At 39.9% G+C, this 25,436-nt stretch overlaps 2 protein-coding genes across 2 annotated transcripts; both read right to left on the bottom strand.

Moving 5' to 3' along the window:
* Window positions 1-4,201: 4,201 nt before the first annotated feature.
* Window positions 4,202-10,388, bottom strand: cyp4v2a (cytochrome P450, family 4, subfamily V, member 2a). The gene is made up of 11 exons (XM_070923414.1): window positions 10,196-10,388; window positions 9,918-10,030; window positions 9,367-9,452; window positions 8,397-8,587; window positions 8,170-8,239; window positions 7,954-8,080; window positions 7,206-7,379; window positions 6,637-6,739; window positions 5,764-5,898; window positions 4,527-4,706; window positions 4,202-4,380 (listed from the first exon to the last, which is right to left on the bottom strand). Exons 1-11 carry the CDS (start codon window positions 10,386-10,388, stop codon window positions 4,202-4,204), a joined length of 1,551 nt encoding a protein of 516 aa, XP_070779515.1.
* A 1,072-nt stretch (window positions 10,389-11,460) lies between these two features.
* On the bottom strand, window positions 11,461-15,901 carry tlr3 (toll-like receptor 3). The gene is made up of 5 exons (XM_070913504.1): window positions 15,821-15,901; window positions 14,777-15,245; window positions 13,908-14,102; window positions 11,929-13,784; window positions 11,461-11,829 (listed from the first exon to the last, which is right to left on the bottom strand). Exons 2-5 carry the CDS (start codon window positions 15,230-15,232, stop codon window positions 11,598-11,600), a joined length of 2,739 nt encoding a protein of 912 aa, XP_070769605.1. The 5' UTR covers window positions 15,233-15,245; window positions 15,821-15,901; the 3' UTR covers window positions 11,461-11,597.
* Window positions 15,902-25,436: the final 9,535 nt, after the last annotated feature.

A 25,436-nucleotide genomic window follows, 5' to 3' on the forward strand; every position in this document is an offset into this window, starting at 1 on the left:
AATGACAGCCAGTGGGTAGCGTTTTGCTTACACAATGTTTGTCTGGTGGTTAGATTGATCGTTTCACATGTAAATCATGTAAACAGGATGTGAGTATCTGCACTGTATCTGTAGTAAAGCGTTGTGGATCCTAACAACAATGTTCCTAAGACAGGACACGTGTTAATTAACCATTTTCAAAGGGACTTTGCACATTTATCATGTGTCATTCAAGTGTCAGAACACTGAAAATCTGAGACTCACAGGCTATAAACTGTACACATGCTGAATACAGCTGTCACTCACATCAACATGAAGCTGCTGGGCACTGAGACAGAAAAAAAAAAAACTGTGGATACATTCTGCTGTTTGTGCCGTTCTTCCATCCCCCTCACTCACTGTCTGACACACACACACACACGCACACACTGTAACAACACACAGCCAACTCATCTTATCTTCTCCTTGCACACATTCAGAAAAGCATACACTGCTGCCTCTCTCTGGACATCAATTTGAACTACCTTATTTAAAAGCAGGACAGTTGTGACAGTAATGATGGTCATTTCACAATTCACTGCTACTCACTCTCTTGTACGTCAGTATCTTATTGTGTCTTTAGAGCACATGATTTTTTTTTTCTCTGTGGAGAAACAATAATTCACAATCCATTAAACAAAATTTCAATTTTGAAAGTGAAATGGGAAATCTATCATCACTTTGCGCATCAAAGTGGTTTCATTTAATTTCATCACAGACCCCAAGGGCGTATGTGTGTCTCGGATGTAACTCGCTGGCATTAAAGTCTGAGTCAAACCTTTCATGTTGTTTTTATTGTTATTTCATAGCATCCCACGTGTGTCTGGTGGATTGTCTTAACGGAGTACAACACAGTACATTTTCAGCAAAAAAAAAACATTTTTAGGCCAAGGTCAATGAAGAATTGCATAAATAGATTACAATTTCGCAATTTTGTTTGGACACTTAGGACCGCATTTTCAAAAATCCCGTCTATGGGTTTGTATGTGAGCTGTGAGCAGTTTTACCGTGAAGTGATTTTTCCTCCTCAAACTGTTTCATTAGAATGGACCTATCTAAGATTTCATAAAAATAAAGCAAAGATAACCGAAAAATCTTAAAAATAAATGTTTTATAGCAATAACATGTATGTTTTTCATTTTTTCCTCTCCTGTTAATCATCTCATGAACCCTCAGATTTATCTCGTAACCCCTCGGGGGGGCTCCTGACCCCCAGGTTGGGAACCAGTGCTTTAGTGGTTCAAACAGTATCTGGTTTGGAATCAGAAACTGCATTCAGACTTTGAACAGGCTGCTGTCAGACCTTTGCGAACATTCGTTGGCACTCCTGTCAACTGCGTGTCAAAGCTGCAAATTATCTACTTAATGCCTTGTACCATGTTAAACACTTAGTATTCTGCCTTCCTTGTCTAACTGTAGAATGATACTTCTACACATGTAGCTTTCAATTGTTGCTGCAAGCGACTGAAATGTTATTGAAAATGATTACATAACTGCAATGCACAGTCATATAAAACCGCCAGGCATGGGAGAGTTGTGGGACCTTCAGCAGACTAATGGGGTCAGTCCTGTGCACCCTCAGCTTTTTCCATTTGAAGTTGTTTTCTAGACCATAAAAAATGTTCAACAAAACAAACAGTTGACCATCAGCGAGGAAAGTGGAAATCTATCTCTACAACCTTAGCCAATAATAAGTTGCTGAGGCAACAGTACTGACAAACTATGAATTAAAACACAGGAAAAATAACTAAATGACATCATTAAATGTTTGCTAGAATAGGAAGCACAAGAAAAAAATCCGGCACCATCCATATGCTGTTTTATAATAATGTTTAGATATTATAATTAATGGCTCACTGTGAACATTTTTACAAAGTAAATTAATATTTTAACTATCTTAACAAATGCATAATGTGTGGAAAATGTATCTTATGCAATCCACCTACTGCAGCAGCTGAGTCTGAGTCTAAAGCTCCTTTATCTGAACCATTTATTAGAGATCCTCAGATAAATGGACTCTTCCTGCTTCATTTGGAGCTCAGGCGCCTCAGCTCTATCCAGCCATTGACTAGAGATGTGCTCAATAATTCAAATTATGGCATCGGAAAAGAGCATGCAATTCATCATCAGTCAAGCCATTTTGGTGTTAGGCAATGACCCTTGCAGGCATGCCAGCTAAATCATCTTATGACATTATAGATGGGGTCATTTGTAACGGTGTCATGCTATGATCACTACTTTGTTAAAATGGATCCTTCTGACCTCAATGCGTTTCAGTGAGTGAAGAGTTTTGCTCATTATAATCATAAACTGGAGTGTATTCTCATAAGAGTTCCAGCCAGCAGGGTGATGAGAGGTCAGGAGATTCACCAAAAAAAGGATTTTCGAAGTACTGGAGGCATATTTGACAATGTTCAGAGTTATTCATCAGAATTAGGTGTGAGTAGTTTTGTACCACTGAAAAACTTGCATTAAAGGAGTACTCCAGTGTTCCACATGACGATCAGAATACTTGTCATGAGGATTATTACCAATGTCTTTTGTGGCTCTGAAGGTGCCTTGTTAAGTCTGAGAAAAGTACCCTGATGATGTTCAAGTGATGTAATTAGGGTCATCTTAGATTGATCTTGAAACTTCAAGTTCTCATAATTAGAAAGTATGTCACAAACTGGGGCGTGTGGAGTTTGAAAGATGTGGGTGTTAACCAGGCAGGGTGGGTGTAAAGAAAACTGCTGTCTGGTTACATTATGGGAAATGCAAGACTAAAAGCCAAGACATTCCGGCAACTGTAGCATCAATTTTGACCATATTTTTCTTAAACTGTCACTCAAGTCCTCCAACTTTGCAATACTTCACTTAATCTCGGGAGTACCCCTCAAAGCAACACATCTTTATATTAACACTGAATCAACATGGCTCACATAGGCTGAACACAGACTATATACTTTGGTCTCACAAGATCTTATCAACCTCCCCATATAAGGGAAATATAATGGGATGATAATGTTGTTCTGTGTCTGCTGGATGTATACAGTCAGTAGGCATTTTTACTAACACATCAGCCATAGCAGCTATGTAAGTCAATAGTTGTCAGGTGTTTGGGATTCTGTGAGTTTGTTTTGGATTTATTCGGCCCCATTATGTTCACCTGTGTGTCCCATAACGCAGCTTTCAAATTACATTGGAAAGACAAAGCGTGAGGAAACACTTGATATTATGGAATATGTTTACATGACTGAAAAATTAACCCTCAGTTACACAAACTGTCCTTCAGACTCGTTTCCAGATCAATACAGAATAAATGATCTGCCAACCATACAGTAGTAAACAAACTTTAGGAGATGTAGTACGGGGTCATACAAGCAGAAAACTGCAGCTAGGGGGTTGAAGATTAACATTCAGAAGAAATGCTGCGCAAATTAAAGGCTTATCTTTGTTGTGGTGTTTGTACATGTAATGAATATGTAAAGTGTTTGTTATTAAGTCCTGTTCTGCACCTCTGAGTTAGACGGTTCAGGCATTTCATTACCAGCTAATACCACAAAATATGTATAAAGACTCTTGTTTATCCATATATCATACACTCAAAGAGAATCGAAAAAAAGAAAGAAACATTTTAAGCATTTCAAGCATGTTTTTTTCCATACTATTTGTTTTGTAGTAGCACCACTTATCTCATTTTCACCCAGTTAATAATTAATGATATGTTTCAAAATGACCAGTTAAATTAAGGCACTCCTACTTAGCAAATTCTGTTCTATAAAGCCTGTCATTTAATTCCCAAATGTTTATCTGTTTAAAGCATTGTAATACTTAAAATTAAATAACATATTTGTACAGTTATATTAAAACTCGGGGCTCTTGGGGCACAAAAATAGTGCAGACTTGTTGATACACAGCGCCAGAATAGTGCATCATGTAGCTATTTCCCTAAAAACTAACAATGTCAAAAAAAAATGTCAATTTATTTTTACAAGACTTAGTTTTTGTAATTATGATGTCTACGATGATGAGAAAATTCTGAAACCTAAACACCAAGGTCACTACTCTCCCTGACCTCTCAAAGGGTATTTAGAAAACATAACAGTGTCCACCATCATTAGAACTGGGAAGGATTTACAGTAAAGAAAGACCACAAAGGAAGATGATTTTAGCGAATAGCTTCTGTAAACCAGAGCAGGTGCTAGTTTGATGAAGTCTGGGGTTTCCTCTTTTCCAGTTTGATCCAGATGCCCTTCTCTGGTCGCAGGATGAGCTCTCCTACCGGCCTCAGCTCTTCACGTTTCTGACAAGCTTCAACGTTGAAGTTGCGCAGAATGGATGCCAAGATCACCTTTTCTTCCATCAGTGCAAAACGCTGACCTGAGGAGCATCACAGTGGAACACACACAGCAAAAATTCTGGATGTGATGCACAGATTTAAGAGCCTCATGCTCATGTATGCTCCACGCATACAGGAAAGTATGCAGTATGCAGTAAACTACAAATTAAATCTGTCCTGTTCTTACCGATACAGTTGCGGAGTCCTGCGGAGAAGGGGATGTATGCGTATGGAGGCCTTCCCACTGAATTCTCCGGCAGAAAACGTTCAGGCCTGAACTCCTCCGGCTCAGGGAAGTGTCGCGGGTCACGGTGGAGAGCGTATGTAATGATGATGGCATTGGCACCTTTGGGCACTTTGAAACCATCTACCGGCACAAAGGAAACTCATTCAATGTAAGAAAACATGACCCAAAACTAAACTTGTTTTGTTTTCACATAAGATCATTATGAATTTCATAGCCTCAGTTTAAACCAACAGGAATCGTGACAGACAGATGAGAGCTGTTCAAGTACCAAAAGAAAGGAAAGCTGAATTAAAAGATTAATCTGGTTTATTACAATTTGGTTCTTATTTTTGTAGTTTGGCCATCATTTCTAAGGATTCAGGTAACATCGGAGGTCTGGGTCTATGGCAAAGTCCAGTGGACAAGAAACACTGAGCCATGGGATCTAACAATCTGTCAGAGTGTCTGACCGCTGGTGCCCTGTTGAATTTAGTCATGTCACCATATTCCCAGAAATCTGCTTGGCATAACCATGAAAACCAGACCACAGCTGTAATAAAACTGAATTATCCTTTAATATGATGAATTTTATCATTTAACTTCCTGCGGCAGTTGCATTCGTGAGAGTCAAAACATTAAGGCAAAATGAGTGACGTCACCGCCACGTCAATTGCTGCCAGCTAAATGGTCTTACAAAAGCATGGTAGCTGCTATTAGTAAGACTAGAAAACATGCTAACAGTCACTTGAACAAAGTTGCAAACTGGCTATGATTTGATTGTGTGTGATGAGATATTTTCAGGTGTCTTTGTTTCACTATTTATTTCCAGAATCCTGATTCCTATACTTTACATCTATACTAACACCTATACTTTACTCTTATACTAACTATACTACTTTTGGATCAAAGAATGCCAACTTTACTTGGCTGTCCATTACCAGACTTAACATGATCATCTAAGCCTACAGTTACATTCATTTTATTTCACCACACAAACTGACGTTTTATTCATTAGCAGAAACTCTGTGAAAAGTGGGGAAGAGATGGCTGCAACAACACCATACAATTAATGTTTTGTGACAATAATAGAGGAAGCCTGGCTTCCCCCGCCTTCTTATAAAAAATACCACTGCCTTGGGGGATTTGCACTCAACAAATGAATGTTTCATTCAAGCGTCATCACTCATCTGTAACTCACTGATATGGCAGTCTTCACCGATGCTGCGGGCAAAGAAAGGCACAGAGGGAAACAGTCGTAGGGCCTCCTTGATTACACACTCCAGATATTTGAGCTTCTTCAGGTCCTCTGTGTTAACGGGCCGGTCAGATGTACCTTTGCAAATTATACAGGAAACACTTCAGTACACTCTTCGGCACAGAATACAGACAAACAGTACAGAGTGTAAACTACTTCTTAGGTCAGGTGGTTGTTAAAAAGTTTGAGCTCCAGTTTTCTGCTGTTGCACTTTCTCCCACTTCTATATCCTTGACATATTCTCCACTTTCCCCACCTTCTACAGTCGATAAGAGATTAATAGTACCATGCTGCTTGAGTGATTGTGTTTATTTGATAAGACATAAGTTCTGTCAGGAGTCTTTACTGCAATAATTTTTACAGTATAGGCGTACGTAGAAAAAGAAACTCCTACCTATAGTCAATAAATAAACAATTATTAACAGAACAAGTTGAGTATATAACTAGGTGTGGTAAGTTGTTATATGTTATATGTTACATTGATAAAGAAAGGTTAGTATATCACAAAATGAATGTTTCTATGCTCGAGGACAAGTTTAGGTGCAAACTTCTGTTATTACTACACGGCCATCTAGCTTACGTCATGGAAAAAATGCATGGAGGCCATGGTAAATCCACACAGCAGTGAAAATAATTCAATTATTCTCTATGTATTTTGGCAAGGATTTTCACAGCTATTATCCCTGCATAAGCTCCCCTTGACTTGTAAAGAACAAATGAGTCTGAGCAAAGATGAGTCAAAAGGCCTTCAGGCAGGAAAATAAATGATGTCATGAAAGTGAGAAGTGTGCGGAGAAGAGGGCATGTTACTGTTACCAAACACCTCCTGAAGCTCTTGTTGAACTTTGCCGTGCGCCTCAGGGTGGGAGCCCAGCAGATGCAGGGCCCAGTTCATGGAGGCTGCTGTAGTATCATGTCCCTACATAGCAGTGGCAGTTAAATGCAAAAAAACAGCACTTTATTTATAACTTTATTTATTTATAAGCTGCATTCATTCATTTATTTTCTCTTATTTTTGGGAGAAAAAGCTGCAAACTCAACAATGAAATGTAAAGCTATGAAGTTATTCTGGTGAATGTGTTAGCAAATGGTTGCCTATTTACAGTACACATCCAGCAGACACGGAGCTACATTAGCATTGACTTTGGTGTCTGGCCACCCAAAAAATGTCACTTTCACTCTCCGTTAAGCTCTGTTTTGGTCTCCACCAACTTCTGAGGGAAATATCCTCCTCAGCAGCTTAATGCTCCACTCTGTTCACCAGCTAATCGTTAACTTTGTCTGTCTGCTTTTTGGTGCCGGGCAACCAGCCTAGGTTTATCAGCAATTTTAGGCTGAAAATAGCTGTGTGACGCTGCTGAAAAGTTGTATTTTAAACCACCAACCCTAAACATAAAGGTGTCCACTTCCTCCTGAATGTCCTGATGGCTCATCCTGTTGCCTTCCTCATCTGTTGCCTTCAAGAGCATGTCCAGAAATGCTCGTCTTGTCTTCGTGCCCTGGTCAGATTGGCTGTCTGATTCGGTATAGGAAATGTCCTCTGCTCTTTCATGTATCACCTGAGATGAAATTAAGGTTAAGTTTAAGGTTAAGGCTGAATGTTGTCCTAAGTTGCCTCTTCAGAGTCAGAATCAGAATCAGAAATACTTTATTGATCCCTGGGGGGAAATTATACAGTACCGGTGCTCCCATTCAAGACTAAAAAGTAGCATAAATTTAGAAATAAGTATGTACAAAAATAAGATATAAAAAAGAAGAAATAAAAAATATACACATTTACAATATTTAAGTGAAAAAAGTGAAAGAAAAAAAAAAAATATATATATATACATTAACAATGTATATATATATATATTGCACTGTTTACAGAATAAATGATGAGGTAGTATATTGCAGGTGAAGTAGGTCCAGACTGTCAGTCAGTTCAGTTTATTCTGAGTGTCTGACACTCAGCGGGAGGAGTTGAACAGTTTGATGGCCACAGGCAGGAATGACTTCCTGTGGCGCTCTGTTATGCATTTGGGAGGAATGAGTCTCCCACTGAAGGTGCTCTTCAGCATGAATTTGGCATCATTTTGATGTTATAAACGCTGAACATTCACCGATTTTGAAACTGCTGGCTCCATTACTCACACTGTATGTAAAGGAGTGTAGGATCTTCAGGGTCTTGTCATGCTCCCGGCCCTCACCAAAGAAGTTGTACAGAAAGTCAGGCCAGAACCAAGGTGTCCTCTGTCTGCGGCTGAGAATGTCACTCATTCTAAGGACAAAACGTTGGATAATCAGATAAGTATTCCCTTATTATTGTCTGTACTTGTACTAATAGAAAAGAAAGACAAAATAACTCACTTGTACACGCTCTTAACATACTCTGAATCAGAATTACTCTGGGCATAAATTTTCTTTCCCATTGCAGTTTCTGAAAAGACATTGTTTAAAGGGTATTTGAATGTGCAAATATAAATTCATGTTCTAATAAAAGGTTCTGGGCATCTTTCTTATTGCATATGGATAAGTTATGTGCAAACGGAGGTAAAAGGTTCCTCCACACATGCACACATGCACATTCAATGTACCACAGATAATGTCCAGGGCACACAGGGTCACGTGACTGAAGCAGTTGAATGGACCCTTCCCTGCCTGCTTCTCCAGCTTCTCCACCAGGATCTGTGCCTGCTCGTTCATCACTTCCAAGAAGTCCGTCAGGATGGAGAAGTGGAAGGTGGGAGTCAACATTTTTCTCCGCTGACGCCACTTTAGCCCAGTGCTGATCAAAAGAAGACGACATCAAAGAGGGTTAAGAGTGAGAGAGAACACAGGAACATATTATCTAATATAAATCGTAATATCTTGAAATGGGATGAAAACAAATGACGGAAGAAGCAGAGATTTACTTTTACTAAATACAGTCATCATCAGTTCTAAATTTAGTAATGAGTTCAAGATTTTCCCTTCATTGAGGTGTTTTTAAAACAGATTAACATGAAATACACTGTGGGCATTCATCATCGCAAGAGAATACATCTTAATGTTTTTGTTGACCCCTTGATCTTTCCTCCACCATAATTAATGCTCTCTTAGGCACTTAGTAGTGTTTTCTCATTGTGGCACCTTCAAGTTAAATTAAAAAACTGATTACACAAGATTCCCTGTTATTGAACCATATTGATTGTGGGGACCCCTTGACCTTTTCTCAGCCTCAGGACAAAATTTACACATTTATAAATAAAGTGACAGATTACCGTGAAATTCCCTTTTTTATACTGATACCAAAGAATCTCTGTCCAGTTTGGGCATTACATAACCTACTGCCTGCTAGTAAATACATCATTTTGTAATTTTCTACATATTCAGAATCTGCTAAGAGTCTACAGTATCTGATCTTTTATTAATTTGTTTCATCATCAGATTTTGTTGTTTTCAAACCCATAGTGGGCGGAGTTTGTATGCTTGGACTGTTTTCTTTCTTTCTCTTTATTAATCTTTTGATCTTTTCTGATCGTCACTGACAGCCTTTTAATATCGAGTAGAGCCACAGGTACAAACCTGGTAAGAAGGCCAGTTCCAAGCCAAGGGTGGAGGAAGTTGTATGCGTAGGCTTTTTCCATATGAACAGGGTTGGTCAGAACTTTCTATGAAAGACAATTGACAGCAAAACAAAAATGTAAGAAAGAGTAATTCATTAACCAGCAAAGTTGTTATTATTATTATAGGTGGCTGGAATGGTGAGCGGTAGCAGTTATGTAACAGTTACACTGGCTGCAGTCTGAGCATGTGTGTAAAAGTGCAATGACATCCTAAATAGACCATGTTGTCACAAAGGGAATAACAAGGTTAAGGTCAGCTCCTCTTGTGTTGCTGAATTTAGCTTTAGTGCTGCCTCTGCTTCATTAAATGTGTGAGTTGTTTTAAATGTTAACATGTTTGGGTGTTAAAGTTATGTCTGTGCAAACACTTTGACTGTAACTGCTTTACATATCTCTGAATGTGAATAAAAATGAAACACTTTTCAGTGACTGGCATATTTACAAGATAAGGCATGTGGGCTTTGACAAGCTACTGTATGAGTTCTTCTGTGGCATTGTCAGTCATTATACCTCAACAGTTTCAGCATGAAACATAACCACAAATGGGACTGGTCCAACCCAGAGTTTAAGTAGCGGTGCATCACAGAAGTCACGGGTATAATCCTCAATTTGACGAAAGAAATCTGAAACAACGATAAAGAAATCTATATACGCAGTAATGCAGCATTAAGGAAGCAATTGCATCATCAGTTATGAGTTCTACTGTGCCTTATTTTCTGTGCCTTGACAATCTGCACATAAATCAGCCTATGCAGCCTCCTGGAGCAGCATGTTGACTGCTTTCTTACCTCCTGCATTGGTTTTGAACTGCAGTGCATTTCCAACGAAGAGATACGTCCCTTCCACCTCCGGAATGGGCTTCATCTCAAACCATTTATGCAGGTAATCGCTGAGCAGCTTGTAGGTGATGTAGGTCACAGCAGCAACGAAGATGCTCACACCGACAAAAGGTAGCGTGTAATTACCAAGCAGAACTGCCATCTTTCTTGCTGTGTGTTATGTAGAGTTGGTGTGTGTGTTAAAGTAGCAGTGCCAGGTGTTCCTCCTGTGCCTTTACTATTATTGTGTGATGTCGTCTTCTCTGCTTTTGCCCCTCCTTTTCTCTGCAGTCAATCCACTGGCAGTTTACTGGGTTAAAGGGTGTCCCCTGTGTTTGTTGTCATTTATGGCTCCTTAGCATGTTATAGAATGCTTCAGAAGGAAATACATGACACAGATAGGAGATTAACGTGAATGTATATAATTATATAAAAACAAATGTTAATTATTTACTTTATGATAGCTGGCTGGCCCTGACCATTGTCCTATTCATTCTCTCCTGGTATTTGTCAACGTCCTCTCACCGTTCAACCTGATTGGCTAATAAAACAGCCTTATCTTAGTGCCAGATATCTTTTATGATTAACAGACTTTCACTGTTGTAAAATAAATGTAAATAATATAAGAATTATTACTTACAGTTAACCCTTGATATCCAGAGATATTTTTAATCATATAAGAACAGGCTTTAACTTTACAGTTCAGTTTTATAATTTAGAATTATTGTTTTGTACGTTTATAAATACTAAATTACTGAGTAGTTGTTTAGTTTTATATATTCAATATGTTGGTACACATTCTTGAATAAATATGGCCTCATTCCAATTTCTAATAACTATGAATTGTGTAACTTGCATTAAACAAATTCTCCATAGGCTTCCCACTATATCTGACAATCATTACCAAATTAAATAGTAACAGTGTTCTACTTTGTAATGTGCACATGGTCATATCAGTAATGGAAGATTTGTTTAATACTTGAGGCATAGAAAATGGTGTAGTTTCTTACTGTTACCACTAGATGTCATGATGACACAATATTTAGACACAATATATCAGACTGAATTGAGTCATTCTCTGCTCTTACAGAAAATTAAGCTTTCTTCTAAATTGATCACTGCAATACATAAGATTACTATGTAAATTAAATTAAATCAAACATTTAAAAATCATCTTCTGCCGTCACATAACAAGACTGAAACAAGACTTTTTTACACCTTTATACGAAGGGCCAAGGGTATATTTTCAATAAGCTAATTTAAAGCTTCAATGCAATGTAAATACAATATGACACAAGATACAGTATGCTGTACATACTATATATAAGCACAATATCCACATAGAAGGCAAATGGAATACAGTGGGATACAGTTACTCCTGCAATCGATTAGTCATGCCAAGTGCTATCAGGAGCTTCTGGTGAAAGGCCGGCACCCTCTCCTTATGGACTGGCCAGTCCAGGACGCAGCATGGACGCAACATGCCCCTGCGAAGGAAGAGTGAGCGAGATAACTTGTAGTCGTGAACATCCTGCAGGAAGACCAGAACCACAGAGTCCCTGCTGGCTTCAATGACCTGGTGAAGTGCATGATGGGCTATATATCTGGACAAGGAAAGACACAAATGACATATTTTGATTTTAACATAACCTCATGGATAATGTATAATAATGTATAAATCAAGCAGTGTATGTTTGATTTACCGTCTACACCAGGGGTCGTTGAGAAGGCTTTCAGTGACGACAAACAAGATTTTTCTGGACTTTCTCATATTATCCGCAATAGATTGCAGCTGTGACATGCCTGGGACGGAATCTCGATCCTCCAAACAAAACTGGCACTTTCTATTCTCTAAGGGGACCAGCCTTCTCTCCACCCAGCTGCTGTCTTCCTCTGCATGTATGACGTAAGCATCATACTCAAATTCCCTGCCCTCTTCAACTTTGGCGTCACTAAATCCTAACGTGCGATTGATCAATATGTTCCAATAAAACTGAATCCTCCAGCCATGGAAGCGTACCAGAAGTGCAGTTACAGTCAGCATGATAACAGCCGTGCTGCTCAGTATGTAAAGAGCCTGAAATGGGGTCATATCTTTGCAAGAGGGGGGGTAAAAATCCATGATGGAGTGGTTAAAATAAGCTAGTGGAGTGTTGCACATATACTGGTCCCTGAGACCTGGCACACTGCTCGTATTTGTGTGATTCAACCACGTCACGAACCACAGGATGCTCTCACATGTGCAGTCAAATGGATTTTTGTCCATGACAAGCAGGCTGAGGTTGCTCATCGGAATTTTGAACACTTCGGGCCTCACAGTTGTGATCATATTCTTCTGTAAATATAAAGCCTTCAGTGAGCTTAGATCATCAAAAATTGAGTCCTTAAGACTATTAAGGAGATTGTTGGACAGGCTTAGTTCACGAAGATTACTCAACCCCCTCAGAGCTCCGGCTGGGATCTCATCCAGCTCGTTACTATCCATCTGTAAACTTATCAAGCTCTGTGCCCCTTTGAGAAACAACACTGGCCCACCTACGTTGGCACTCTTCCACAAACGGGCTAAGTTATTGTGTTGGAGATTCAGCACCTTCAGGTTCACAAGCCCCCCCATCATACTCTCTGGGATGTTAGCAATGTTGTTGTTGCTGAGATCCAGGAAGGTGAGGTTGGACAGGAGACTGAATGGAGAGGGATCCACATTCAAGGCTGTGGCTTTAAGACTTTTTCCCAAAGTCAGGGTCCTAAGATTGGGCACATTAACAAATGACGTGGAGCTTAGAAGGACTGTCTGGTGGTTATTGGTCATGTGAATCTCTTGAATTTGGTCCAGGCCTTCAAACTCTTTGCCAGTGAGAGTTTGCTTGATAAAGTTGTGATCCAGAAGAAGAGTGGTGAGGTTTCTCAAAGCAGAGAAGCTTCCAGGATTAATCTGTATTATATCTGTTCCTGTCAGATTTAGCTTTCTGAGAGGTGATCCCGCAAGTGAGACAAAGGTCTTGTTGGTGATGTTTCTGAGTGAGGTATAACTACTCCAGCTCATATCAAGTTCTTGAAGACTGGTCAAGCCTGCAAATGTATGCTCCGTGATTTCCCGAACGGCAGTTCTTTGTAATATCAAACTCTCCAAGGCATTTAATGGTTGGAAGGAGAAATCATCAATAATTGGAGTGGCAGAGGTATGACTTTTCACCAGAGCTTTTGTCAACTTGAGTGTTTTCAGACTTTTGAGTCCCTGAAATGTGTCCTTGGTCAGGTGCTTGAGGTTGTTGTCTGTCAAAATTAGAGTCTGAAGTCTGGACAGCCACTGAAATGCGCCTTCTTCAATTTTACCCATGGCATTACCGGACAGGTCCAGAAAGGTTACATTTGTCTTCTGTAGCCCTGTAAAGGTTGTTTTAGTGAGCGTGACCAGCTTCATCTTCCGAAGAGACAGGGCACCAATGGCTGTCCCTGAGAGCTCTGAGCAGAGTTTAGAAATAATCAGAGTGCCCATATTGCTCCCATCCATGATTAAAGTACGTAGGCTTGAAATGGGCTTAAAGCAATCAGGCTCCAACTGCAACAAAACATAACAAAGAGATCTTGCAGTGAGACAAAAAAGGGAAACAAAACAGACAACTGAAAACGAGGTGCCATTTCCAACACCATTTCATTTCCCCTTTATAGGTAAGTGTCTTACTGTTTTTAGAGGGACAGATGACAGGTTGAGGACATGTAGAAAGGATGAATTGTTCAGGAAGGAGAAGTCATCTTTCTTCAGAGTGTTGAAGTCATTGAATGCAAAATTGAGGTTCACCAGGCTGGGCAGCTGAGGCTGAGAGCCGAGCTTGGCTGACTGCAGTTTGTTCACGGAAACATCAAGAAATTTCAGGCTCTGTGAATTATGAAATGAGAATAAAAACAGCGTTATTTAATGCAATGCATGAGAGGATTATCAAACAATTTAACCCCAAAAAGTAACTGGGTTCCTACTTTTGGTGTATAAACTTCTTAATGCCACGCTCCACAGCATATTTCAGACATGGAGACTCCTCCCTTCATGTCCCTACAGTTCACCAAATCTGGTGAGATAGCACTCAGCATTTATTTATCTATAGCATGAGCAGCCTACCTGTTGAGCTGCACCTACACAGATTGATTCAACATGAGTCCTCTTTATTTTAGTTTAATTATAGTTTAGCTTTCTCGTGAAGTAATGAATCTGTATCATAATCAATACTGATATTGACCCCTCTGCAGATTTCATTTCCTTCTATTCTCTTCTTCTCTGTTGCTGCATGCGTTTTTGTAGTACTGCTTTATTAGCTCACCTGTTATGTTAACTGTTGCACAAGAAGGATTCCTAACTTAACTTAAAGGTATATGTAGCAGGAGCCAGCTGGCTGTTAGCTTAGCAAATCTAAGAGGATTTTTTTCTTCTTGTAAAAATTAGTATTCGCTGTCAGTTCTGTCATCATCACCATTATTGCAACCTAACTCATGAGGCTTTCAAACTGTTTCTCTCCGGCTATTACTGATCCAACTCATCAGTGTAACTGACATCTGTACCTGTAGAGCAGCGAAGGGCTCTCCTTGTAGCTTTAGTCTATTACTAGCCATAATCAACCGTGTTAGATTGGTGCAATGGATCACATTGTCCTTCTTCAGCAAAGTCACTTGATTGTGTTCCATGTTCAGTGTCTGCAGCAGAGACAGCGTCTGGCACAAACCCTTGTCAAGCTTGGCGATGCTGTTGTAACTGACGTCAAGGTGGAGAAGGCCTGCGTACGGGGTCAGCGACACCGGGGGAATCCCCACCAATCTGTTGTGAGACATATCCAGAGTGGTGATGTTCCTGGGAAGGTTTGGAGGGATCGCACTGAGGCTGAGGTGGCTGCAGTCCGCTCTGCCGCCCTGCACATGGCAGGAGGTCTTCTTCTGGGAGGCCACGCAATTGTGCGGTCCCGTCATAAAACAACATATGGTGATCACCGCCGGGAAGAGAAGGGAAGGTGGGGCACACATCTTTTCAAAAAAACTTTCAAAAAAGAGAGAATAAAATCTGCATAAGCCATTTTTTTTTATTTGACAACTTGGGGGCAGCACAACAAGACTAACACTGACATGTTATCATCTTCTGAAGCTGATATGGAAAACTAGTTAGCAAACAGTAACCTGTTTACACATCAGGTAGACACAGAGAAACATTGGGAAATATTCGTAAAATAGTTGCGTCCAATATTCACTCGTCTTTTGGGTCTGTTTTGATCTCCACCAACTTCCCGAGAAAGATAACAGGCTGTTCAGCTGCTAAATGCTTCACAGTGTTCATCAGCTAGTTGCTAGCTTTGTCTGTCTGATGTTTGGAGCTGGCCAGTTAGCATAGAGTGGGTCAAACAGTGAAGTTGAGTCGGTGATATTTCCATTTCTGACTTTACAACATATAATATGAATTTTAAAAAGCTGTTCCAAGAAGAGTTCCAAGTGCATATATTATTACCATCACAGTATACTAACATGAGTATTGGATTGTGTGATAAACACTGTCATCTTGACGTCCCACACTCTTAAGACTGGCTAGTTATTTATATATAAAACCCGTAGCGTTCTTACCAGATGTTATCTTTGCATCAGGATTCAAGCAGAAGGAAAGGCAGTGTCAGTGGGAGTTGATGAAGTGGCATCTGCGTAAACGTACCACGAAAATACGGAAACGAGAAACTGACTGCTCCGGTTTCACTTCTACATCATTGTCTGGATCCAGACCTTTAACTGTTTCATGCAGGAGGATAAGCAGAAGTTCTGGGAAGTTTGAATGATCCCACAAACCAGACTGGAGCCAGTGAGATGACCTACTCCAGATTAAACATTAAACATTCCCAGAGCCTATTGCAATGTCAATATGACAGTATGATCGGTAGAGTGTACAACCAGCCGTATCTGTACCTGAAAGGACTGGATCTACCGTAATGCATGCATGTGTGCTAAATAAGGGCAAGATGATAATTAGCTCCGGTGTTTCCAATCGCCTGTTAAAGGCTAACTCTCGTAGATCTGTTTCAATAACCAGATGGCGGAGTGAGACGTTCATTATTGTGTAAACATCCTAGTTATGGGCTCACATTTGTAGTGACTGCTGGACGGATCTGTGTTTACACAACAGTGTGCTGTGGGATAAACACCGTAAATGTACGAGCAGGAGTGCAAGACATTAATGTGGAGGAACAAAATTAACTGCAATTTCGCTGTAAATAGTGTTATTTAATAGCTATAAAGCCTCTGATAAGTTAAATAATAAATAATAATACGTTTATTTAGCCATTTCCTGAATCCCTGTTTATACTATATACATCTAATATATATTTTATTCCCCTGATGTTTTAAGAGAGGCTTTCTGCTGTGGTTGACAAGACTGAACTTGTCTTCAGTCCATGATGTGTCATAGACAGGTAGGCCCAGTTTTTCTCTGAAGTGACCTGAAATGCCAGGTGCTCAAATCCACTCAATCACACGTTATATTTACACATTTTTTAACATATTATTTTGGACTTCATTCAAATAGCATAGTCTGCCTATCAATTGTACAAAATAATATTTGCGTATTGGTCTGCAATGACACATTATTTGCACAAGGTTGTTAGAATTCAGTGTTCAAGAAATCAGGCAGATACAATTATGGTATCACTTTATTTGTGTAGTCCAAAGTTCAACTATTAGGTGGCACTGACATCTGATAATAATGCACTCACTTGTTATAGTCACATAGGAAGCTGAGTATGAGCATCCAACCAAACCATCCAAGTAAAGTGTGACCAATAAATACATGTTTCTGTTCTAAGAACAACTGCTGCACTTTATAGCTGAACATCTTTTCCCTAGCAGATTGAAGTAGCATCTAGTTCCCTAAATAGACTCTGCAGTCGACAGTGAAGATGCAGAAGTAGGAGAATCCTAGAGAAGAAGGCTTTAGTGCTCAGGTAAGTAGAATCCACATAGGGGTGTTCCTGTATGTTCATAATCACAGATTAATTGTATTTTACTGATTGAATACTCTCTTTCATTACCTCTGCTTTTTATTGACCTCATGTGCCTTTGCTCAAGGGCGCTTTAAAAGTTCTGAGGCAGGGGAGGGTTTAAGCTGCTCACTTACTCCTTTGAGCCAACCTCTAAATAGAGAAAACAGAAATCATTTTAGTCATATGAAAATGTTGAATTCTATATAGTTTTATTACATTACATAACTTGTCATGCCCTTACTTTGAAATACCCACTAGAGGGCAGTAAAATACAGTTTATACAGAAGAATACACACTCACTCAACATCCCAGCAATAGTCACTTTAGGCCACATTATACTTCTCTTCCTTGTAGATAACGCATGTTTCGTGTTGCTCACCTGCATCACGTCTCTGCCTTTGTTTCTCTTTTCAGTATTTAGCATGGGATTTGGCTTTATATGCAACTTTTTTGGGGATGCTTGCTTTATTGGGAATTGCACAACAGGAGACGTAGCTTCCCTCCACCCTGAGCCCTGAAGAACATTAAGGCCAGACTCAACTGGGAGAGGCAAAATAAGTATTCAATGTTTCTGGGTCTAATAAGACATGAAAATAAAAGGTATTACTAAATGGAAAGAGAGACTTGTTGATCTAGTCGATGAGAAGATGATTTTTAGTATTTTAAGGGGGGCATTTTTGCAATGTAGTCCTTTTGTTATAAGATCCCACACTGCTGGAATTCAGATTGTCATTCTAACATGGACATACATGTAACATGTATGTGTTACTAAATTCATAGCACTGGGATGTCCTGGTGGCCTGTGGGTCTGACCATGTAGTCGCAACGTCCCAGATTTGGGTCCAGTTGAGGACATTTGTTGCCTGTCCCCCCTCCTTGTGTGACTCAAACCAGGTAGCTGCAAGTTGTCATACCTGAAAAACTATGAAAAACATAATCCAGGGTCAGCAACTGTAAATGTTGTTAATCAGTCTGTTGGCATTTATTTTTAGCTTTTGTGCAAATTGATCTGGGCCATCTAGGACTGTTAATCCTTTATTTGTAACACTACGGGTTTTTTTTAGTTTTGGTGATGAGTCAGTCATTATAATAAGTATGAGAATGAAATGAAATATATTTCCCCTTAAATATGCATTGCAAGTAAATGGAGTGAAGCTAATTTATTGAACAGTATATATCATTACAGTTCGAGGCTGCAAGGAAGTGCATTACTGAGACAGTCCAAACACCAATAAATCTAAAGATAACCACATGTCCAAACCCATTTTGAAAGGTCAGCAGTAATGTAAAAGCAGAAATGACCTGCTGCTGGTGCTAAATGAGTCATATATTTGAACCACAGTAGATCAACAAACCCTGCATTTCTGAAAGCAAAAGCAATCAATGTCTTGTTATTGATTATGGGTAAGTGATGTGTAATTTAATCAATATCAACATGAATTGATGATTATGCAGTTGTGGATCCAAGTAAATTTCATTTCAAACAGAAATAATCTCTTTAATATCCTGTTGACAGTTCACTCACTGAGCATATCTTTCACTGGAATACCCTTGGCGTCATTTCTTGCATCATATCATACTTTGAACCACAGTGTGTTACTTAGCTTGTCGCACAACAGAGCACATGTCCCGTCATTCCCAAGTATGCCATTAATCCAAACCAACACAGTTCAAAGCTGCAACTTTGATTAGAAGTCTGTCTGATCTCTAGTCAGTTGTTCAGGCTATATCGGATACTATACACAGAAAATCTCTTTTTAGCCATGCTAGTAGCATCTAAGCGCGGCCATGTCGGTCCACCACTTTGGTCCAGACTGAAATATCTCAACAAATATTAGATGGATTGTCATGAAAGTTGGTGCACACATTCTTGGACCTGCACTTTATGTTTAGTGCTAATTAGCAAATGTAAGATGTAAACATCAGCGTGTCAGCATTGCCATCATGAGCATGTTCGCATACAGAAGCATGGCTGTAGACTCTTGGTCTTATACATGACCACATTCATACACACACATTAGATTGTGCTGTGTACAAACATTTGAGATTGTTTTCTTGATTTTTCTTGATGTGCCTATCTAACCAAAAGTGGTAACAACCTGTGTTTCACGTCTATCCCTTGCACACACTCTCTTTGCTAATAGATTGATTATGTGGAGATTTATGTAGGTAAGACACTGACCCTGTGACCTTTCAGGTTGGTGATTCTACAATAAGCAAACAGAAAACATTACATTGCCCCGAGAAAAAACAACTGCACTAAACTCCCCCCTCATCTTCCATAGTCATACAGACACAGACATACTTTCTATCCCCTCTCTTTTCCTCTTTATCCTTCCATCAGATTAATAGAGCAGGTCCTTCCTAGGTTAGACTTCAGGCCACCTGATTGGTTTAGCCCGGTGCTAAGCCGAGGCAGCTTACAGGGCTTTGTGCCAACGGCTGGATTGCTGAAGACCTGTAAAAAGTGGAGAGAGCTAGCATGTTCAGCACTGTGATGGTGGTGAAGTTAGTAGGGAAAGGAAAGACAGCTATAAAATAAATAGATAAACAGAAAAGGGCCGTGATGAGCACACAGCAAATGATGCAGCATTGTTGCAGCTCTGTTCTGCTTTAATACAGGGTAAATCATGAAGTGCACTGTCAACGGCTCAGGAGGGGAAGGAGGCAAACAGAGACATGAAAGCTGACAGGAATTAGGTGCGCATCAGATTCTCTCAGGAGAAACAACTTGGCACTGGAATGAGGGATTAAAAGTAAGGTGAAACAGCCGTACTGCACTGTGGACTGAGTGACAGGCATTGCTGTATGTGTTTCACTTAGCCCGAGAGTGGCTAGTGCGTGTCATGTGTACGTGTGATTGAATGCACTCATGCAAAGGGGATAACTGTGGGTGGGTGGGTGGTGGAGGGGGGGGCAGCGACGCCATCAATGGGAGTGTGTGTGCCACATTCTTCATCTCACCAGCTCGGGTAAATCTCCTCTCCCTCATTTGCAGATTGAATCTCTGGAGTGTTGGAAAGCCTCAAAAAAAAACAAAAGGTGAGTTTGCCCTCTTGGCTCTTCACTGATATACATGGTGGATGTTAACCTATGTTATGTAATCCTGTGCATTAACTCCCGCAGTAACTTCATTATCAATGTGTTCAAATCCTCACCACACACTGATATTCACCAGAAAGCTGTGAATTGTACGTTGTACCTGTGTATTTACTCTTTGTATTTACCCCATAAACATCATGAAGTGGCTAATGGAGTTATTAGTAGTAGTCTCATAGCAGCGCATTGTCATTGTCTGATGTAATGGGCATCTACTGTATGTGTACTGCTCAAGTGAGAGAAACAAAAACTAGAGCAAGTCTTCCTAAAAAAGCAGTGGAGCAGTGGTAATTGAAGTCTTTGTTTGCTTGACTTTGCACTGATATTTCAAAAAGAGGGGGGGATAAATAGGGTAAGTGAGATGAGGAGATTTTAGATGGAGAGATGTGGAGGAGGGAGAGGGGTGATGTACATACAAGGAGCGGTGCAGGCTGTAGCAGCAATGTTGTAGCATGTTCTCTCTGCCCTCTGCAGAAAAAAAAGACACTGCAGTATATCTCCCCCTCCCCAGTTTGCTGACCAATGATGTTTGGAGGTCAGACACCCAGCTCTGCTACTGGTGTCAGCCACCGACACACGGCTTGTTCAAGAACACAGCGGTTATCACACCTTAGAGGGAGAGAGGGAGGGGCAAATGCTCCATAGCAATGTATGTTCGTTTTGATTTCAATCACATGCTGGAGAGAATCTAGCAGAATACGGAGCAGAACATGGATGTACTAGTGTTCCTTTATTAAGGACATGAACACACGTTACATGGATGACTCCACTATGTTTCACACACAAAAGATGACAGTTAGACAAAGGAGAACGGGCAGTCAGTGTCATTTTACTGTGGACAGATGTAGCATCCTAAGGAAATGTGGGGGCTTTTATTCCTGATTAATGAAACCCACATGACTTGCCACGTTACTGAAGATGACAGATTTTTTTTGCTCATCATCAGTACAAATATGCACTGTCAGCTGCAACTGTTGTGCAATTATCGACATATTCATTGCATGTTTTTTATCATTTGAGCATTAGCTGATGGTATGTGCGTCTCATCACTGCCTAGTGCTCGGTAAGTGCTGACTCAGGTCTCTTCTCACTATAAGTGGTCCCCAGGGGTGACAGGACATCAATGCTGAACTGGAATCAGCAGCATGGATCTACTACTGTACAGTTAACTCTCTGCAGTGCAGCTCAGTAAAATGCAAGGACAGACAATTCAGAGTGTGGGGAGGAAATGTGGCAGATAAATCAGTGTAGCCCAAAGAGAAGCCTTAAAATTCCCTTCTGTTTCAGCAATAGTTAAAACATTAAGCATTTGACATAGCTCATTGACATTGAGTATAAAAATATTGATCATTGAGCTGCTTTAAGAAATCATTCTATATATATTATATTATTTGCTTACCTCATGCTGATAAATACTAAAGGAACGATCTACAAGTTGCTTTGGTTTTTGGATGCATATGTATGTTGGTTTCAATGTGCAAATTTTCATTGTCATGCTAACTCAATTTTAGCTTCTCACATCCTCTTCAAAGGGCTATGTCACGAGAAATGTGTGCCTGCAGTTTACAGACAGCGCCTTGAGCTTTGTCCTACTGGTTTAGCAGGGACGTTTTGTGTGAAGAGGTGACACTGCGAGGCTTTGACCATGTGCTAAAAGCTGTGAGACAAGTGGCCTTTTCAGAGGGAGATTACACCTTTCTAACACCGGACTGAGTGCATGGAAGGCAGGCAGAGCTTTGTGCCAGCACCTTAAGCTTTGGCTATAGCAGTCTGGCAGTGCCAACAGCCCAGCCTGTCAGTGATAGTTAGCAGATGGGACTTAATGCCTTCTTGATTTAAAAAGCCATATGGTTTGAGGGAATGTTTGAGGTGCAATGGTTCTTTCCAGCATACAAATAGGATATCATAATTAGAAGAACGTCATACCAGCAGAAGTATAGTACATTAGCTGTCTATCATGCTCATTCAGGAGTGTCATGATGTTGCAGAGAGCTCAGACATATTATTTTAATTGCAAATGGCAGCAGACTTTTACCATTTTCTCACGTGATTTGTATGTGCTGGTAGAATATCACCATTGTCCAACAGAAGACAGTATTTTCAGTCAAAGTAACAAACCAAAAAGACAAATAAAGCAATAAGATCCACTATTCTGATAGCATTTGATAGAGTTGGTTTCAGCTGATAAATAAATAAACAAACACTCGTGACATTTTCCTTTCGTTCAGTCCTCTATAATAAGTTCATCCCTCTTTGGCTAAATACACAAATATTTCTCTGGGTCATGTGGTCAAAACTGATTTAGCGATTTAGGCCTCTTTTGATGTAGCGGAGCAGCGCTGTTACCAAAGAAGGAAGAGGGAGATTCAGGGGTCACATTCCTCATCCTAAAAAACCCTCTGCCTGGACAGATTGCTTTGCCCCAAAGACAGCAGAACAATTTGCTACTGTACATTACCGTTATACCCATTTCTTCCATCAACTTTTAAATTATTCTGTATCCATTGTCCATCTTGGTTAAGTTTCTTTATTCAGTTTCTATCGTTTAACCATTATTTGCACCATTATGTGCATAATTGTGTACCACTACTATTGTATGTTTGTTCTGTTTTAATCTCCTCCTGTTGGCTCCTAATGAATATCCCTGCTCTGCCCTTTGGCAATGCAGGTTTGATAGGATTAATTGAGCCATTACTTAATTACAAGCCTGAGAAGAAGCTGAAAATCTATGAAGAGGATTTAAAGCTTGAACAATAAATCAAGGACAGAATTCTGAAGCAGATCTTTTTTCATAAATACTTTCCACTAACAGGCTCATTAGCAAGTAGATGATGGAAAGAGCTGGTAATGCGGTTGATTCCGCCAACTCTGTATAAGCAACCCCAGCTTGTTTCTCTACTGCTGATATGGAACAACGCGATAATTACTCAGTGTCAGTATGTGGACATGGGTGTGTGCAGAGATGGGCAAAAAATACATCAAATATGTGCTGTTGTGAATTACAAGCTTGTTAAAATTATACAACATAAATGTCTAATTATTGGTGTCATGAGATAGGTTTGGCTTTTACTGTAACTTTATTCAAAAGCAAGTCCTGCTGTAATTTCATAGCAACATGTCTCGGGGAATGTTACAATAGGAGTAGCAAAAGAATATGAAAAGTGTAACAAATGGATGGATAATTCAATTGAGATGGTCCCTATGATGCCCTCTACTGGCTGGCTACAGAACACCTTGAAACTCCATCTACCTCAGGAATGGAATATGTTTCAAAAGAAAGCAATGGTGTATGGACGAACTACGTTAGCACCAGAGCATCTCAAGTGTGACTGTCTTTGTTCTCTCCCAGATAAACAAGCATGTTATCCACCATAAAAACAATGATTTCAGTGTTGTTCTTGCATGTTTGCTTGTGTTTTGGTTTGTTTGGTGGTGTTGCTGTGTGTGTGGAAGCTAGCTACAGAGTGAAAGGAGGGTCTAAAGATATTCCCCACCCTTAGTTAAAATCAGAATTTGATTTATAACGTTGTATGTATTGTAACATTCTATGGGTTGAATTACATTTCATTCACAGCTCTTGCTTAAGGGTGCCTTATAACGTCTTTGGCTACAGAACATCAACGCAGGTGAATTTCATGGAACACTGATACTGGACTGAATTGTTGATTCATGAATCAAGCCAAGGGTCTGAATACATTGTGTTTTTTCAAACTCAAGGATTCAGTCAGAATTATTTCACGTTAACTGTACAAAGTTATACATGAGTCGGATATGATTTAAGAACACCAACACTTACACCATGCATTGCAATCCATTGCAATATTTCTGTAACAACAGCTTCAAAGTTTTGATTCGGATATTTTCACAAAACTATGTCAGATCCATGGTAGTTTTTGAGGATATCGTTTGTGGTATTGTTGTACTGCAGCTGATTGTTTTATATGGTAGATGTGTTGCTCTTAATGTGTGTTGCCTTTCTTTGAAAAAAAAAGGAAGATATGTATAGTGTAGTTAAAAAGACAAACAATGAAATAAATAAATGACAAAAAATAAATATTATGTAAGATAATGCTAAGTGATAGCATCCTGAATACACCATTAATCATGCAAAATCAACAAACACTTCTCCCCTAAACTGAGAATGTGTGTATTTCCTCACAAAACACCTGACAGTGTGGACCTGAAAGGTTCAAAGACCATGTGAACACACAGTCTGAGCCAGCTGGCAGATTCACTATAGTTGACTGGCATCATAATCTCTTTGAGACGCTCTTACTATGAGTCACTTTTCATTGTTCCCGACATACTGTTTGCCTCTGTACACGTTCTCATTTCACTTCCTCCTCATCCATTGTTTTCTTTTTCAAAGTCACCAGCTCTTACTCCTCGTCTTTCATGCTGATATTGTCTTTTCTATGTTATCTTCCCTCCTGCTCCTTTAGTGGGCATTCTGGCAGACACCGCATCGGCATCCAGCTATGCAACATTTCATCAGCCACAACACCACTTATCAATTCACTTAGCAGTCACACAGGAGAGGCTTACCAACATCAGTGAAGGGTACTGAGGTGGATGAAGTGCAGAGTAATATTAGAAATGTGCTCCAGAGAGACTGTCTATCAGTGATTGTGTTTGGACGACACACGTGGGAAACATGAAGGGGTATGTTGCATAACCCACGTAAGCTACCCTGCCTTCGCTTCATGCCCCGATAAGGATAAGCAGAGAGGTGTATGAGGTTGTGAGCTCCAAGAGTCACATTAGATGTTTCAATATCAGGGTGGGGAAGTAACGGATCATACCGTATGTAGTGGTATCACAATGATCCCAGAACGGAAATTATTCAAGAGATTAGACATGCATATCATATCTCAAATCAAGTATAGTGGAAACATGACCAATAGTCTACAGCCATGCTAGAAGCTCTGTGAGGCTGTACTTGGCCACAGAGGTGCTATGAGCTAAATGCTAATGCCAGCATGCTAACATGTGCACAATGACAATGATAACATGCTGATGTTTAGCAGGTATAATGTTTACCATGGTCACCATCTTAGTTTAGTGTGTTAGCATGCTAACATTTGCTAATTAGCTCTAAACACAGAGGGGAGCTG

The sequence above is a fragment of the Enoplosus armatus genome, chromosome 2, assembly GCF_043641665.1.
Source record: "Enoplosus armatus isolate fEnoArm2 chromosome 2, fEnoArm2.hap1, whole genome shotgun sequence".
Taxonomy (NCBI): domain Eukaryota; kingdom Metazoa; phylum Chordata; class Actinopteri; order Centrarchiformes; family Enoplosidae; genus Enoplosus; species Enoplosus armatus.

Bases quoted from the DNA above. Each gene is read 5' to 3' on its own strand.
- cyp4v2a (XM_070923414.1), bottom strand. From the start codon at position 10,388: ATGGCAGTTCTGCTTGGTAATTACACGCTACCTTTTGTCGGTGTGAGC. The intron at 10,031-10,195 runs GTAAGAAAGCAG...TCGTTGTTTCAG, and splicing joins GTTCAAAACCAATGCAGGAG to ATTTCTTTCGTCAAATTGAG. The intron at 9,453-9,917 runs GTATAATGACTG...TGTCTTTCATAG, and splicing joins TTCATGCTGAAACTGTTGAG to AAAGTTCTGACCAACCCTGT.
- tlr3 (XM_070913504.1), bottom strand. From the start codon at position 15,232: ATGTGTGCCCCACCTTCCCTTCTCTTCCCGGCGGTGATCACCATATGT. The intron at 13,785-13,907 runs GTAAGACACTTA...GTTTTGTTGCAG, and splicing joins CATCTGTCCCTCTAAAAACA to TTGGAGCCTGATTGCTTTAA. The intron at 11,830-11,928 runs GTAAATCAAACA...TTCCTTGTCCAG, and splicing joins AACGACCCCTGGTGTAGACG to ATATATAGCCCATCATGCAC.